Below are 17,047 nucleotides of genomic sequence, written 5' to 3' on the forward strand. Positions count from 1 at the left end.
CCCAAAATTAAATGCTACTTAAAGAATAATAAAGTTCAGCAGTGACTAGATGGGTGGTAGTTGAGAGAGTTGGGAGCTGGATGATCGATAAATGCATAAACATCAGAGCAGTTTTTTTTTTTGCAGACTCCTGGCATTTGAAATAACAAATAGAGGAATCAGAGCTACTGGTGCAGAACGTGAAACTGGATATTATAGGGATGATACCAATCTGCAAGAATAGTAATCATGGCTTTAACGTGAATTCAAGATCATGTGTGGTTCAGATAGGTTAGATATAGAAGGCGATAGGCTGTATTGTATGCAGTAGACTGTAAAGAAGAAAGCAGAGTAATACTGATAATATAGGGTTTGTTTCTGGTCAAATTGATGTGGTGAAGAATGATAAAAGAGATGCCAGGGGAAGTACTATGAGTCTGCTGTAATCCCTCATAGGATTGCATTTGGATAGAAACTTGAGGCTTGGAAATTATACTATTCCCAATGCTATTAGAGAGATAAATATTAGTATGGGAAACTTTAATTTCTGAGATACGGCTTGGAGAACAAATGCTGCTAATAATCAGCAGAAAAAAAGATTTTGTCATTGTAGCATCATCACCTGTTGTTGACACAGTGAGTGGATTATTTGTGCTATGACTGTTACAGGAAAACAATCTGTTTAGGAGCCTCCATCTCCTAGCTTTGATGATCATGATATAAGCTTTGATACACAAAGCAATATATTTAATGAAGTCAGTGCAGCCCTGAATCTAGAATGGTGTGGTTTGGGGTTGGTGGGCTTTTTTTGATTGGTTGGGATTTTTTTTTTTTCATTTGTTTTCTAGAGGCCCTATGGTTACAAATTAGTGACGGTGTATGTAAAGGAGAAAATCCTCTAAGAAGAAACTTTAGCCTAACCTTATAAAGGCTATTAGGTGAAAAAAGCAAATGTACAAAAGAGAATTTATCAGCAGAGATTGCTGTGCCTTTAAAATCAGTAGGGATGAAATAAGAAATGCCAAAAATGAGGCTGAATTAAACCTTAAAAATGTTGCTAAGGAAATGGGTGACAGTTCCTCAAAATACAGTTAGAGAGAAGGGAGGAGATGGGGCCACTTATTGTTGAGGATAGGATAGTTAATGAGGATGCTCTTGTGATCGCACAATAGAAGGTCTTTGTTGTTTTAAGTAGAGTTGATCTTGGGAGCAAGGGCAGTATTGGTAACGGGCATGAACCCTTCATAGGAGCAACAACACTGGACGTTTCAGAGACCCTTGTGCAGGTAGTTAGTGCCTGTGGTCTGGGCTGGGAAGCAGGGTTGCCTGGGGAGGTGGGTTGCCTATTCCTGGGAGTGAAAGAATTGGTTCATGCAATTGCAGATCTGATATTAGTTTTAATCTATCAAATAGGAGTGCTGTCATATGTTTGGAGAACCGTTGCTGGTGGGGAACAATCTGAGTGAATACAGACCTAACCTCAGCTGCATGCTGACACGCACATATCAATTAAAGGCTTGTATACAAATAAAAAATGTGATAAAAGGCAACACAAATCCATTAAAACTGGGTTGTGCCTTATCAGCCTGTCTGTTTTTAAGATAACTAATTTTCTTACCTTGATAATGTGTATTTTACATAAAGGGATGATGTCTCTTACTATAGACAGGTTCTACAGCATCTGATGTGGTGCTACAGAGGAAAGTACTAATGAGACTAGAGAAAATACACTTTAGTCCTGGAATTCTGAAATAGAGCTGATGTTGTTCTGGGTGATGTCTTTAAAAATAAAGATGACCACAGACTATATCAGGTGCAAGAACATGCTTCTAGAGGTTGGGGAATAGCTATCCTGTCATGTGACAGAAGACGAACAGGTGCTTGTTTGGATGGCTGGAGAGGGAATACATGAGGAGGGTTAATTGTGAGGGAAAGAGAAAATACGGCTAAGCCATAGGACAGTACTGGCACAAGAACAAAGGAAAGACAGAAATTGCTCAGGAGTAGCATTAGGCTGGAGAACACAGATCCCAGATATTCTAGAGCAGCCTTTTAGCTGGGGCAGTGTAGCTGTAAAACCCAGCTCTAAGATAGAATGTGATAAATTTTATGAAAAGTTAAGATGATGTTGTATGATAGCAGTTGATCTGATTCTGTGTGTTAGGAGATCTTTTTCAGTCTTCATATTTCTGTAAATTTAAAATTATTCATATATGTAAGTATCTGCAGGAACAAGGCAATGATTTTATGACAGTTACCAAACTTGTGTTACTGGAAATGCATGGGCATAGTAGGTTGCATGGTAATGTAGTTGGACTATTATCTCAAAACAGCATTATGGAGTGCAGCGCCATCTTATATTTGACTAATATTTGTTGCAAGTCAGTGTGCAGTAGTAAACCAACTCTTGTGGCCAGCCTTGCAGAAAATTCAATAGTTTATTACTAGTCAGTAAAGTCCTGCTGTGTCCATCTTGGCACATACGAGTTCAAAACTAGCTTTTGTCATTTAATTACCTGACGGACACAGGTAAACTAAAGTATCACCCAAATATCTTAATTTTAGTTAAGTCACAGTATTTAAGTTTGCATCAAAAACTTTAAAGTGTGGCAGTTTTATTTGATCTGTGGTTAAAACAGCAGAGGAGCTTAGGTGATGCTCCCCTTCCTTGTTTTGTTTTGCCCATTTGATGGGTTTTTAGATAGATAGGAAGATATCTACACTAGGATTTGGAAATGCTTTATTCCCCTGAGGCCTGGTTGGAAATGACAAGAATTGGATTGTGAAATAAATGTAAGGTTTTTAACTTAGGGATTTGGTTTTAAAACCTGGGGCGGTAATATGAAGTAACAAAAACAGGCTGTAGAAAAGACTGGGTTTGTATAAATTAATGCCTTCTCATAAAAAGATTTTATTTGAGATACTGAATTGCTTGAGTGCATAGTAGTGAGTTATGCAAAAAGAATGAAGGGCAGGCACCTTTTGAACATGTAGTTACTTTTCTAGTTCCTTCTCTTTTCTGTATTGGTCGTTCAGAGGAAACCAGATTCTATCTGTGCCCCCAGGCATGGCATGCAGGGAGTGCTGTGAGGTAGCCAAAAAAGCCCTCTGGTGAGTTGGGGGCATAATGGTGAGCTTCAGAAAACCCAACAGTTTTGGGTCTGTTTGGGTGAAATAAGTTGGCCAAAGGCAGAATGAGATAGAAAATTATTGTGGGAGCCTCATCCTTTTTCACCAGTGAAGAGATCTAGAAGCATAGCTGCTTTCCCACTTACGAGCAACTGATTTCTCTGTCTGTGCAAATCTTCACACAGAAACAACAGCTATAGAAGCCTTTATTTATTTATTTATTTTAAATTTAGAAAATGTCATGCTTTGTGCTCCCCAAATTGGTCATGCTCCTTTTTTAAGGAAGGAGCGGCCCTGTGGCCCTAGGAAAGATGATGAGAGTGGGCAACAGCTGCTATAACTACTCATCCAGCTCATAGCCTTTTCCGAGGCTCTCAGAAAGAAAGGGCAGTGGCAGCAGAGGATGAGCCAAGAGCTGCCCTGCTGGGCTGGGTGGGTCAGAGGGCTGTGGAGTGGGAGCCCCTTACCTGAATGACAGGTTTGCGAATGCAAATTGTGCTAGATAATGATCCACATATTTAACCTCTTGAAGAAGAGTAAATCTTAGCTCTTTCTGAGGGGGTGGAAATTATGAGTGACAATAGAAGGGCAGCTGCCCTAGAGCTATGCTGAGGAAGCTGTTTAGCGGTGCACAGCAGCACTACGGAAAAGTTAAATATTAGAAATACAAAACCCCCCTGACATTATGCATTTAAAATGGTGTGTGTAGCGGAAATTTGGCTAGTCCTTCTTGTGTTTGATCACTGTAGCATGTTTATTTTTGAAACCTCGGAGGGAGGGGCTTTATCCCTGCTATCCTTTGAAGGAAGGTGGGAATCTTGTGGGCTTGGGCTGTTAACTCTTTGAGAACCCAGGTTTGGCCCGGTGTCAACCTAGTGGCATTTTTTTGTCGCGATGGGTGAAACCTCATGCAATTTGTTACAGGAGGTCAGGCCCCCTTGGTGCACCCCCCGGCCGTGGTGTAGCTTTTCAGAATCAGCAGTGGCCTCTCCGATGTCTGGTAACGTGGCCGACATTCGAGGCTGCTGGGGTGAGCCTGCTGGCCGAGCAGCTCCCCATTTGTCCCTGTCGCTCAGGCAGCTGATTCCTCCCTGAGAATGAGGAGGATGGGATTCCTAAAATGGGCACGACAACTGGCCCTGCCCAGACTTGCCCCCTTCTCCCTGCTGCTCACCGTCCCACGTGACAGAGTTAATCCCCTCGCCGCCCCCAGTTTGACTGGAACAGCTGAGGGGGACAACCCACCGGCCCAAGGCTGGGGCAGTGGGGGCCATTCCAGGCCCAGCTCCCCCCACCAGCCCCAGTTCCGGCAGCTGTCCCTGCTTGCTTTAGCTGGGGAGGGAGGGAGAAGCGTTAAATGATACGGGCACACGCTCCCTTGTGAAAGAGATCCCTTCAGTTTGAGATATCAGTGTGGCTTCTCCCTCCCTCCTTCACTGACACCAAAGGGTTTTACTATGCTAATCCCAGCACCTGTCCCTGCAGAGGACAGCAAGAAGGGTATGGTGGTGGGGGAGGAACAGTCCCATATGTTTTTCCCTGTCCTGGATTGGGAGTGTTCCCTCTGACGCACCTAGAGCCCAGAACATATGCTCTTTTCAGATCCTAAATGCTGTTTGCTTCCTCCCATCCCTGGCAGCAGTGGCTGCGAAGATCCTGTGTCCCCCTCTTCCTGGCAGTTGTTCTGGTTGCTGCCCGGGAATTGCAGGACACTCCTCAGTCAAGGCTTGCAGGGCTGTTTGCAGTAGAGGATTTCTAATTTTAGGAGCCTCTGCTGCCTATGGTTGAGTGCTGCCTTGCTGGATCCCAGAAGAGAGGGGCTGAGCTGTGCCGAGCCAGGCAGCTCCTTTTTATTTTCAGCTGAGCTAGTGTCAACCTGAGTGGCCCCAGAGGCCCGAGCCAAGCACTGCGCAGGGCTGCCAGAGTCCTTCCCACAAGGCTGAAAGACGGAGACTCGGATTTGAAGCTTCCAGTCCTGTGTCCATTTGGCCTTTAGCTAGAGGATCTTTGGCTATGTATGGTGTGTATTGTATGGATTACCAATACCCAGTCGTCCAGGTAAGCAAAAGGACAGTGATGACTTTTAAAGAGTTTTGCTCTCTGTGTTGTTTGGACAAAACTGGAGCTTACATGCTGGTTTTGTAGAAGGACACCGTCTCCAAGCTGGGCTTCTTGTGTCCCAGGCCTCTGCCCAGAGACTCTGAAGAGGGCTTTGAAACTCCTGCACCAGAGCTGTACTATTTGATACTTTTTAACTACAAGATTTCTCTTGTTTGAGACTTGTGTATTTTGGTTTGCATTTTTGGCCTTTTTCTTTGTTTGTTTGTTTGTTTATTTGTGGGGGGGTTGAACTGACAGCAGTACTGTGCTCTGCAAACTAGTGTGTTGTTGCGTGTCTTACTGTGTTGTTGAGGCACATGTGACTTGTACGTGTGACTGCAGCCTGCCACGGGGATGCTCAGCCACTCAGAGCAGCTCCTCACCTATTCTCCTCTTCCCTCCTCCGAAATCACCCACAAAACCTCCGACAAAATCTCATTTGTCACCTTATTGCTTTTGGAGGTTCAGAGAAGATGTGTAGGGTGAAAGGAACGGGTGGGTTTGAGAGCAGTGCTTGGGGCTGGGCGAAGCCTGTATTGCAGCCTCTGCTGGGGGAGGGGGCTATATTTGGAGCACACGTGAGATTTGCTGGCCCAGTGTGTGGAGTCTTGGAGAAGGCAGAGGCTGTGTGGGTCAGGCTCAAATACTTTTGGAGCCAAATGAAAGATGATGTTCTCTAAGCAGTCCTTGGTTATTCAGTGTCAGCACTCCATGTCCTTACAGGCACCAAGTTTATTCAGAAAATGTGAAATGTAGACTGGCAGTTCAAGATTATCTATGGTGAGATACATCAGATAGCCACTAAATAGTATTTTGTTAGGTTACCTCGTATCAGGGGTTTTATTACCCACATGAATAGAATCCACCAGCAGAAGTGTGTCTTTTGGTTGTTAAGATTTGTTCCTGATAAATTGGTTCTTTGCACTTGAAACTCTTTTTTTTTCTTCCCTCTGGCCTTGGTCCAGCTGGCAGGTTTGCTTCATCTAAACTTGAGCCAGCACAGAAATGCAGGTAATGGGATGTTAAAATTGAAGGCTGTGCTTGCTTTCCACCCTTAGCAGGAAAAGGTGGTAAATAGCGTAGCAAAAAAAAAAAAACAAACCCAAAAAAACCCCAACCCCCCAACAAAAAACACCAAAAAATTAAACAAGCAAGAAAAACCCCACAAACAAACAAAAAACCCCCATATCCTGAAAGCAGAACATTTGTAGACTCCTCTTCCTAGTTCCATGATTTCTATGAGTGTTAAAATAACCCAAGCATTTAGGAGTGTACATGTGGACTCCTTAGTCAAACTAGGGGTTAGTTCTTCATCTGTGCTCTCATCACTGTGATTTCAGTGGCCTTGTCCTTTGGCCTGCTGCATAAACAGCCTTCTCCAGCTTCTTTTCCATTAGGATTTGAATGGTAGGACCTAACCAGAAACTATTCATGCAAACACAGAAGAGAATATAGAAGTGTCACAGACACGCTCAGGTGGGAGCAAGGAGCTTTGCCGGGCTTGATGAATTACCAGCTGTGCCCTGGCAGAGACAGACTAGTTAAATTTGCCCATAGATATTTCAAAATACTACTTCTACAGCACAATATCAAAGTTGTGATGCGTATGCACCCGTGATGTGTGAGAAATCATAAGAACTCATAAGTATTGTCATCTAGAGCTCTTCTGAATACACTGCTTTTTAAATAAATGCAGTAAGTAGGAAGGGGTGATCTCATGGCTCTGAGCTATGTGTTTTTCAGACTTCCAGCCTTCAGCTCTGCTTGTGCGTCTCTGTTCTTTTCAGCAGCAAGATCTGCAGTTTGGGTTTTGGTTTTGCTTAGCAGAGGGTTGCAAACACTCAGGAGTGGTTCTATAATTCTCACGTAGGAGAAGCTAAGTGGAGGTCCACCAAATTATTCTGCGTGGCCATGACACAGCATCTGAACCTCCATTCCACAGTGAGGAAAGATGTGTTGCACAGATTCACCAATTTTTTGTAGGCCTTGTTCGTTATCAGGTGTTGCTCAGCAGCTCCAGTAGAACTGGAGACAACAAAGATCTCAAGTGTTGCAGGTCAGGTCATGTTTTGCATGGTATGTTTTAAGCTTTTAAAACTCTGTATCAGATGTTCACTTCAGCTGGTTTTGCTGCAGTGGGAACTCTTGTAGTCTTGAGTTTCCTGTTGTCTGAGCACATCCGTTGAAAATTGGGTCTTTTCTCTAGCTCAACAGGAGCAAAGGTGGATTTCATCCAAGCATGGGGGAGGAGATGCTTTCTGGCCCGCAATGGAGATGAAAGGGGGAGACCAGCAGCAGATCACACTGAAGGGAATTCCCACTCTCCTGGCACATGAGCAAAGCAGATGTACCAACTGGCTGGTGGGAGGCAGTGCAAGGGAAGGTTCAGTGCATGGTTGGGCACCTCATTTTCCTTAGACGACTCTTTCTGGTGGCAAGTATTTCTGGCGTTTCCTCAGGTGGAGGCCAAAATGGAGCAGAAATGGTGCTATTCTGGTTAACAGTAGTGGGATGATGTCCAGGAGGTCTGTGCTACAGTCCTAGTTCTGGAACAAGAAAATGCTATGTCATGGCACAGAAAAGACTGAGTGAACACAACAGTACTTAAGTGGAGAGAATAAGGAGATAACCTGACTGAGTTGCAGAGGTCTGATGAATGAGATGCACAATGCTGTAACCTGGTGCTTTGTCCTGTCAAAGGTTTAAAGAGGTGACTGTGGTTTTTGCTGCTTTTAAATGGAATTTGCACTTCATCTAGAACTGTGCTTCAGAATCTCAGTTTAGCAATGGGGGGAAAACCCAAATCCACTGCTTTCCCTGGTTTTGCAAGATTGCATTTAAATATGTAGTATTGTAACTTGCAAGTTACCAGAGGGGATGAGATAACACAGAAAAACGTGGACTCTGACTCATAGGCCTGTGGGCTGCAGCCATGGAGGCTGGCTCCCTCCCAGAGGATCCCACACCACGGTTTGGTTGTGTTGGATGGCTGGCCCATGGCTCTCTGCCTCCATGCACTGGTGGCATGTAAGGGCTTCTGGTGTCTTGGTCTGCTTTTCACAACAGAGGAGGGACTGGCTTGTGACATGTGCTCCTGCTGTCCTGCTGAATGAGGAGAGAAAGGACAAGGGAAGGAAGGGAAGAAGGGTGGAACCCAGAAGTCAGTTTGCAGTCAGTGAAATCAGGTAACTAAAAAGCATTGTGGATCATCAGCATGGGCTGCCTGGAGAGCAGTGATGTAGCAGAAGCCCATAAAGCAAAAACACTGGGCTTGTTGTTTCTTTTTTTCTTTTTTTTTAATGTAAATTATAACTGGGCATATTCATGCAAAGAACACGTGGGGATGCAAGGTGTTCCTGTGCTGTAATTTGGTTTCTCTGCTGCTAAAGCCTGGGGAGTCTCTTGAGTACCAGGTGTCAAGAAGGGATACATCAGAAGCACGACTTACCTGAGCTGATTTTATCTGTGCATCATGAGCACTGAAGCATCAGTACAGTCTTGTCTAACTGTGAGACTGGCAGGCCTGCACTCAGCCCTGTCCGTGGGTTTCCTTGGGTGCGATGTTAGGAAAAATCAGAGCGTCTCAGATCCTGTCTGGCAAATGGGGTAGCAGTGTATCCCTCTGTTTTACCGGGTCGCTGAGAGAACAGATGCTGTCAACCATGGCGTGCTCAGGTGCTCAGGGCCAGATGCTTACTGAAGATAAATGGGAGGGAAAAAAGCGAGCTGGGAAGGAGTCCAGCAGTCTCCAGGTTTTATGATGATAGAAATGCAGATCCTGGCCCGGATACTGCTTCCGGTTCAGCCAACACACCGTGTAACCCATGCGTTCTCCCTTTTGTGGCAGGAGGGAGGTCTGTGCAAAACTGACAGCTATATCTCCAGCATCCTGCAGCCGGGAGATGCTCTCTCCCGCCTGCTGAGGTCCAGGCGGGGAAGGCCTGGGGCGCTGGCAATGGTAGGTACGGAGGAGCTCGGGCCCGCCGTGAGGTTCTGCCGGCCGGCATCGGCGCTTCACGGGGCCACCTTCGCTTTTGTTTCCAGCTCGCGTTTGCGCCTTTGCCGAGCCTGCTGGTTCCCGGGGAGCAGTGGGGAGTCCCGGCGGGCAGGCGAAGGAGCGCCTCGCTGGGGCGGGGGGTGGCCGGGCCGTGCCCAGCCCAGCCGGGCGGGGCGAGGCCGGGCGCGGCGGGGGCGGCCCCGGCTCGCATTAATTACCTTCGGCATTCGGGGCGGCGCTTCCCGCAGCCATCTGGCTGAGCCGGGGAGGGGGGGGCAGCAGGGGAGGGAGGGAGGGGGAAGAAGGGGAGGAACACGGGAGAAGAAAGAGAGGAAAAAGGGCTCGGGGAGCACCGCGCCGGCGAGGCAGCGCAGCGCAGGCACCCGCCGTCGCCGCCCGCCTCCACGGGGCTGCTGCTTTTTTATTTAGGGGTTTTTTTTTTCCTTTTTTTTTTTTTTTTTTTTTTTTTTTTTTTTTTTTTTTTAAAGTTTCCCTCTCCCGTGCGCCCAGCCTCCCCCATTTTGGTTTATGGAGAAAAAGAAAATGGTAACTCAGGTAAGGGTGGCGGGTGGGCCGGGCTCCGGCGCCTGCCCGCCCGGCTTTGTCTGGGCGGGGAGCGGGGCGCCCGGAGCGGTGGGGAGCCGTGCGGGAGGGATCCCTGCCGCGCCGGGCACCCGCGGTTGGAGCTTTGGAGAAGGGGTTCCTGCGGTCCCCCTGCCCGGAGCAACCTCGCATTGCCCTCTAGAGAGAGCGTTGCGCGAGGGGCACGGGTTGCCCCTGCTTTGAGTTATGCTAAACCCGCCCTTGAACGGCCGATCCCGAAGGTGGACGTCTTCCTCGCCGCTTCTCCATCCGGCTGGCGGTCAGCACAGGGGCCAGGAAGCTCTTGTAGGTAGCTGTAGGCGTGGGGCTGCCCGTGTCTTCCCGGGGGAAAGCGGCTGACGTTTCCTGAGGAGCGCACCCAGCTGCCAGGGCCATCGCACATCCACCGCAAGGGGTTTTCGTCGGACGGTGCTCGCCTTTTAAGGCTGCTGTAGGCTTTTGGATAATTTTTTTTTTTTTTTTTTTTTTTTTTTTTTTCCCCTGGCATGGCATATGCACCTCGCCACCGGAGGGAGCGGGCAAAGGGAGGGAGGAGTAGAAGAGCGGCCTCGTGGAGCTGGAATGCTTTGGAGTTAGGCATTATATAATGTCCCTGCAGTGCCTTGCAGAGCTGGAAACCTTTGGGGGATATTCCCAAAGGGAGTGGAGAAAAGGACTCTCAGAAGGAACTTTTCTTCAAATCTGGGTTTCACAAGTGCTTTTTTCTTGTAAAGCTTTTCAGGTCTATAGAGCAGATGCATACTGCCTTTTTTGGCTTTCCTTAGCTCTGGCTGAAGCCCCCTTCACTAGCTGCTGTAGAGATCCTGCATGTCCCATGGCAAGAGGCAGCTCTTTCCCTGGTGCCTAACTCAGAGGGAATCTGCTCTGAGAAGTGACACCCACTTTGACCCTTTCCCTCTCTCATCTTGCATTGATTGTCAGTGGCTGAAAAAGAGGTCTCTGTCCACTCTAGACGTATCCTCCTAGGCTCCCAAGCCCCACCTTCTGCTTCTGCTATTTAGTCCCTTCCATTACAGATTGCTTTTTATCTGGACCAAGGCTTTCTGTTTTGAGACAGAAGAGCTCTGCAGAAATCTCATGGGGCTTTCTGTACCTATATTTAGTTTAGCAAGTGATGCTGGAAAGCTGTATCTCTGCAGTCAGGGTCCATTTGTGTTTTGCTGTGTGCTCAGGAGTGTGGCTGATCAGACAGAGGTGTGTGCCCCTAAGCTTCAGGTTGATGTGCGCACATTTTGGAGAGTTGTTCTTCACAGCCTTGTATTGCAATGTGCTGTCAGCCACAGCCGTCATGCTCAGACCCCATGTCTATGCAGTGCAGAAAGGTGCCTGGGTAACCAGGACCAAGTGTGTGTATATTGTGCAGGTGTGGGACTGAGCACCCTGGAGCACGAACCTGTTGGCTTGGGGATGTGCAGAGCTGGGAAGGATGGGATTCTACTGGAGTGCTGGCTGAAACAGGGGAGGGTATAAACTCATTTAAAGGTTTACAATATCCTAATAGACTCCAGGGAAATTTGTCTTCCACAGAAACTCTTAATTTATTGATGTGGGGAAGGAGATAACGTATTGTTTGACCTTGAATTATGATTGTCTTAAGAGTGTGTATTTTTTAGTATAGGTTTGCAGGATTTGCATTGTGTATTTACATGCTGAGGTGCTGGAGAAGATGCGTATTAAAAAAACGGTAGGAGAGGAGAACTTGGACCATGTGTCAGTTGGGGATCCAGATGAACGATGGATAGCCCTTGTATGCAGAGTTGAGGAAGACAGCACAGGTGAATTCAGCTCTAGCACAGTGCTGAGTTCTCTCAGGGGGATCATTTGGCTGCTAGGCTTGTCCTCAGCAGTACTTCACTGCAGGTTTGGCCAAGTGTGGGGCTGAAGGAGCATGGCACATTCAAGACAATATGCCCAGCCATGTTATTCTGCAGTGTTGTTCGAGTACCATTATTTAAACCTCTAAACTTACTTCCTTGGGGCTCTGTTTCATTTATGAAAAGTAAATATTTTTGGTATGTTAAGCTGGTAATTGCCACTGAATAAATTCAGCATTGCTACAGTCTTGCTCCATTTAGTTCAGTCTCTAGAAAACATTGCCTACCTGGTCTGAGTTCTCTTGTATTGTAGGGAGCAAGCTTGCTGTCTTCCTTGGAGATGAGCTTCTGTATAGGCATGACAAGCTGATAGAACAGAATAAATATGAGTGTGTGGAGTGACAAGACTAGAAGCAGCAATGGAAAAAAAGGGGAGATGCTGGGAGGTAGAAACGTGCTTGAAAAAGAGGAAACAAAAATTGCTAATGAGAGTAAGAGCTCAGATTCATTAACAGAAAGTACCTTCGCCTTATCCCCCTTAATCCTAAATCAGTGAAAATGAGTGTTAAACGAGGCCCAGTACATTATGTACTAATTGCAGATAAAAGAGAGAGTCTTCTGTGGATGGGAATTATATGCTAAAAGGCTTTTTCTCTGTGTGGTGCATGGTGAGGTTGCTGGCTTGTATGGAGCACAAAGCCCTCCCTTTCTTGGACAGCCCAGTGCCTTGCTGGCGTTTTCCTCCAAATCTGTTTCCCATCAGGGCTGGGAGAGGGGGGAAGGTGTCGGGCATCTCAGAGAGTGGGGAGGGAACTGCTGCCTCCTTAAGGGGTCCCCCCCCAGCCCATGTGGCAGCCGGCAGTGCTGAGTGTGTGCGCGCGTGTGTGCCTTTGTAATGAATTCAGCCCCCCCCGCCATTGTCTGCTCCCCTCCCCACTCTCGGTGCTCTCAGCAATGGAACCTTTCACCTGGGCTGCTGCCCGCTGGCAGGCCTTCTTCCAAGATAGGAGGAGGAGGAGGAAGGGCTGCTTGTGATAATTAAAGCCAGACCTTGCAGAGCTGCTATTTTCTGACCTCAGCACCCCGTTTTCCTTCTTTATCTGTCTTGAGCTCCCAGCTTTTGATGTGGGTGTAAGCAGAAACATCAGAAGGTCTGCTTTTGTGCAGCTGTAGGATCACTAGTCTCCATTTTGTGGCACCATTTGAAGCATCTTTGCTGCCCTGCCTCCCAGCATGCCCCCTCTTGTCCCCCCCAGCGCCCCTTGGAGGCTCCAGCCAGCGCCGTTTATCTTGGCACGTGTTTGACTTGCTACACTCTGCCCAGGACTCAGGGAGGTGATGGCGTTTGTGGCTTTGAGACTAATTTATGTCCTTGTTAAAATGAACCAGCAAGCAGTCTCATTTTTTCCAGAGGTTTTCTTCCCTTTCCCTTCCCCCTTCTATAACCCTTTCCCTCCCAGACTGTGTGTGTAGCTGTGAGACAACTTGCGCAGCCAAAAGTTGCTTGCTCAGTCAGCGATTTGTTTTTTTAAATTAAGAAAATCCAACAATTGCAGTGCTCCTTAAATGGAGATCTTATTTAAATCATAGCAGTGGCTGACTCATTAAAGGCCACTCTGTCTCCTTTTCATTCCTCTGCCTCATTCCCTTTCCCTTTCTCTACCTCCCATTGCAGTAACGGTGCAATAAAACAGATTTTTGTGTTCCATGTTGGGATCATGCAGGGTGTAGTTGGAGAGGGGAGACAGGAGATGGGGAACACTGTCAGGACAGCCACCTTGTGCTAGCTAAAAATGTACAATGCATCCCATTACAGGAGACTCCTTTGTTTGAACTGTCTGTAAGGGAGACTGAGTCCCAGAACAGCCTCTCCCTTCCTGTCCCCTTACGGCTGCTTTAGGTTCTGTTCCCCTACAGTCAAGCTGGGTGCTACAGGATTCCCCCGCTCTCCTAAATAAAGAATTAAGAAAGAAAAGCTTTATCTGTGTGTGGTAGAAGGCCCCCTTTTTTCCTCTTGAACTTCTCTTAGGAGCTACTATTATTTCCTTGTCCCTTTTCCCTGCTTTGAGGATTGCATGTCCCTTTCCTTTCAGTCCAGTTGTCCTTTCTGCTTGCTTCTTGCTTTGGTGTTATCTTGCAAACTTGCATGAGCTATCTGCAGGGAATTGCTCTCTTCTCTGTCCATGGACTTCTGCTCTTCCCCTTTCTTTGCTGCTTGAGAAATGGTGCTTGTTTACCTGATATCTGACTCAGTGCCTATATCTATCCCTTAGCTTTTCATTCCCTTCTACTGTCTGTCATACGACTTCTCCTTAGTTCTGTAAGACAGCGTGTCAGCATCAGAGGTTTGTGTGAAAGAAATCCTGTCTGGTCACTTTTCCAGGAGACTATCCCCTGGGAATGCAAAGATTAATCTGCATCTTACTTTCCCTGATACTAGGACATAGTTGCTTGAGGTGGGGCTGTGGGTTGTGTCTGTAACTGTTGTTATACTTAGATATTTAAGTGCTGGTTGAGAAGGGCTTCCTCTTAAGGGCCTAAAAGTCAGTGGGACCTATCAGAACCTGATGAGTGTTTTTTAGTCTTTTTCTCTTTGCCCCCTGTGCTGAGCATTTTGAGATGCATTGGAGTAGAACTGAACTACTGCAGGTACCTATAGAGCTGCCTTGGGATGGCAGAAGCCATATTCAACATTTCTTAGGCAGGATGGAGAAAAGCAACTTGATACGGCACTGCCATTTCCTTGAGTCTCTGTCCTAGAAATAACCTCACTGCTCCCTAGTGCATTTCTTCTGCGGGTGACTAGGTGGTTATCCCCGGGAATTGAGAAATGAGGATGCCTAAGTTTGCTGTGATACTTGATTGCCAAGGCTGTGTAAATTTAACATACTGTTTTAATTGTATTTTAAGAACTAGTAGTTTATCAAATATCTGGATCAGTGAAGAGGTTGTAGTGAGTTATCAAAAATTACAGAAGTTCAAGGTTGTGAAGGAGGGAGGCCCTTAAAACTAGCAACATCTTTCCCTCCAGGTTATTAATTCATGATGGCTCCATTTAATTAGTATTGACCGGCCTTCTACTGTAAAAAAATCTAACACCAGTGCAAAAGGGGTGTGCAATGGGTGTCTCTGCGTGTGATGTTTTTTAGACATGGATTCTGGTCTTACTGACTGCTTCGGGTAAAATGCTCCATGTTCCTGTTTCAGATCCATTTCCAGCAAATGGTGTGTGCAATTGGCTGCCCTTCTGCGACGAGTTCCTTAATGTACTTACCTCCCAACTGCAGAGTCAGACTTCACTAGCAGGCATTCCTTGGAGGTCTGAGTACCAGAGAGGAGATGGCTGATTTGCCTCAGTCTTCTCACAGATACTGTTTAAAAGGATGTAAGTCAGTATTCTTTCTATCAGACATGTTCCCTGGAATCAGAGTAGAGAAATGTTAATTTTCCTACCAAAAGTATTTTGGTATGCTCCTGTAGAGTCACTTACGAACCTCTGCTGTGTAGGATGGCATTTTACTGGGCTGTTGGAGGCTATGCTGTGACCAGTGAGAGCAGGACATGTATAGGCTGGTTTTGTAGGGTTCATAGAAGCCAGAGCAATTAGTGCTCAACTGGAAGCTTTTAGAAAAGATAGTATGTTTTCCCTGCATAAAAGAAAACGGGACAAATGCTGTTCAACAATGTTAATTATGCTTTGCTTAACACCTGATCTTTTTTTTTTCTTTCCAAAACTGTTCATTAAGCAATATTATTCTTAAACTGAGTTGAGAGTGATGAAGATGGTAATGGGGAGGCATTGTAATTCCAGGGCATTTCCGTATTTTAAGTGAGGAAAGAAACCTTCGTTTGTTCTCTGTGGCTATTGGTGATACTCTTTAATCACATTTTATGCTATTTTTTCCCATGAGAAAGAAAAGAAAAAACAGATAACCCTCTAACCTCCCCATCAGCTTCAGTGTATGTGGCACCATGATGACCCTTGCAAGTTATCAGTGGCAGAGTTGGCCGTCCCAGATACAACCGAGGGACCTCTGCCACTTTGACTGACTATGTAATTAGCTGTCAGTTTCTGTACAGGCCAGCTTGATCAGTGTTTGCCAGTTGGTTTTGTATATTTGCTGGCAGCAGAGGAACGGTGATGTTTGCATTATTAGGCTCTGGTTTAGGCTTTGGGGGTGCACACTAGTAGGCACATTTTCCCCTCTCTTCCTTCCCTGTGTAACCTCTCCTGTCTCACCTCTGCCCTCCATCATTGGAGGATAGATGGATTTTTCTTTCTCTCACTCTCTCCGCATGATCCCTGGTCAGTAGCTTGTCCCATACAAGCCATACCATGCCCATACTCTCCCAGTCTCCATTCCTTTCCAGTTACATGCCCTTTTGGCAGACTACTACTTTACCATGATCACTTCAGTTCCTTCTCAGATGATTTTTAGACTTGCTTATTCTTTGCTTCTCTTCCTCCCTGTCCTCACTACAGTTTCCTTGTCATAGGCTTTTTAAACTCTCCACCCACTCCCTTCATTCCTCATTTAGTTTGCTTTTTCTGCTCCTATTGCAGTCATACTTGTCTATCTCTCTGCTCCCTGTAGCTGCCTGGGCAGATAGTGCTCAGGGTTCTTGTCTCAATTTAGTTTTCTCCTGCTGTACTTACAGGATTTTTTTCTTGGTATTTTTGGATTTGAGGTGGGTAACTGCTCCTTGACATTACATCATCCCTGCAAAGGAGATGGTGCAAAGTACTGGAGATGGATCATTTCCGTCCTGTCAGTGATCTCTAGAGACCTAGATCTGACATGGCCAGTATCCTCTGTGAAGCTGTGGATGTTCTCCAAACGAGAGCATGAAATCACAGAAAATGGGGGGCAAGTGGCACTGCCAGCCACCCTTAAGAGCATCTCTGTTTCCTGTTAGAATAAACAATATCTAAACCATTCCTGATGGTGAATAACCTGCCTTAAAAGCATTTACAATGCCACTGCTGGCTTTTCTGAGCATTGCTACGTCTTTCCTAGTATCTAATATAAAGCTTGTTGCCACCATTTGTTCTTTCTGTGAGGAATATAAAGAATGGACCGGTTCCTTCCTTTTTGGCAGTTCTGCATACTGTTATTTCTTCCTTTTTTTATCTTTTAGCTTTTTTGACCATTGCATATGGCTTTACTGGGAGATTTAGTTGATTAAATGTAAGACAGGTACTGCAATTTTCCATACTTTTGCTATAATGTTGGTCAGTTCTTGGTGGTTAAATACAGATGCCCAAATTTTTTCTGTTAAATAAGTAGTTCTCTTAGATTTCTCAAAGTGTGTGGTGGGTTTCTCTTCCCTTAATCATAAACAAGACAAAATATGCCCCCTACTTTTTTCTCATGTTGGATTGCTATGGGTTAAGTAACAAAAGAAGTCACCAACTCCAAAATCA

General features: G+C 46.0%; 1 protein-coding gene across 18 annotated transcripts in view; it reads left to right on the forward strand.

The window, feature by feature from the left end:
* Nucleotides 1–17,047, forward strand: part of RBFOX2 (RNA binding fox-1 homolog 2) — a 171,538-nt gene that overhangs the window by 75,103 nt on the left and 79,388 nt on the right. The window contains exon 1 of one of the 18 annotated variants that reach the window (XM_040061850.2): nucleotides 4,751–5,166. The exons of 16 other annotated variants lie outside the window; for them this stretch is intronic. In XM_040061850.2, the coding sequence (XP_039917784.1) occupies nucleotides 5,122–5,166 (45 nt within the window). In that variant the 5' untranslated portion in view covers nucleotides 4,751–5,121. Of the gene's footprint in view, nucleotides 1–4,750; nucleotides 5,167–9,718; nucleotides 9,761–17,047 lie in introns of those variants that run through there. One more of the 18 variants, XM_058420230.1, reaches the window with a different exon arrangement.

This window comes from Hirundo rustica, chromosome 4 (genome assembly GCF_015227805.2).
Source record: "Hirundo rustica isolate bHirRus1 chromosome 4, bHirRus1.pri.v3, whole genome shotgun sequence".
NCBI lineage: Eukaryota > Metazoa > Chordata > Aves > Passeriformes > Hirundinidae > Hirundo > Hirundo rustica.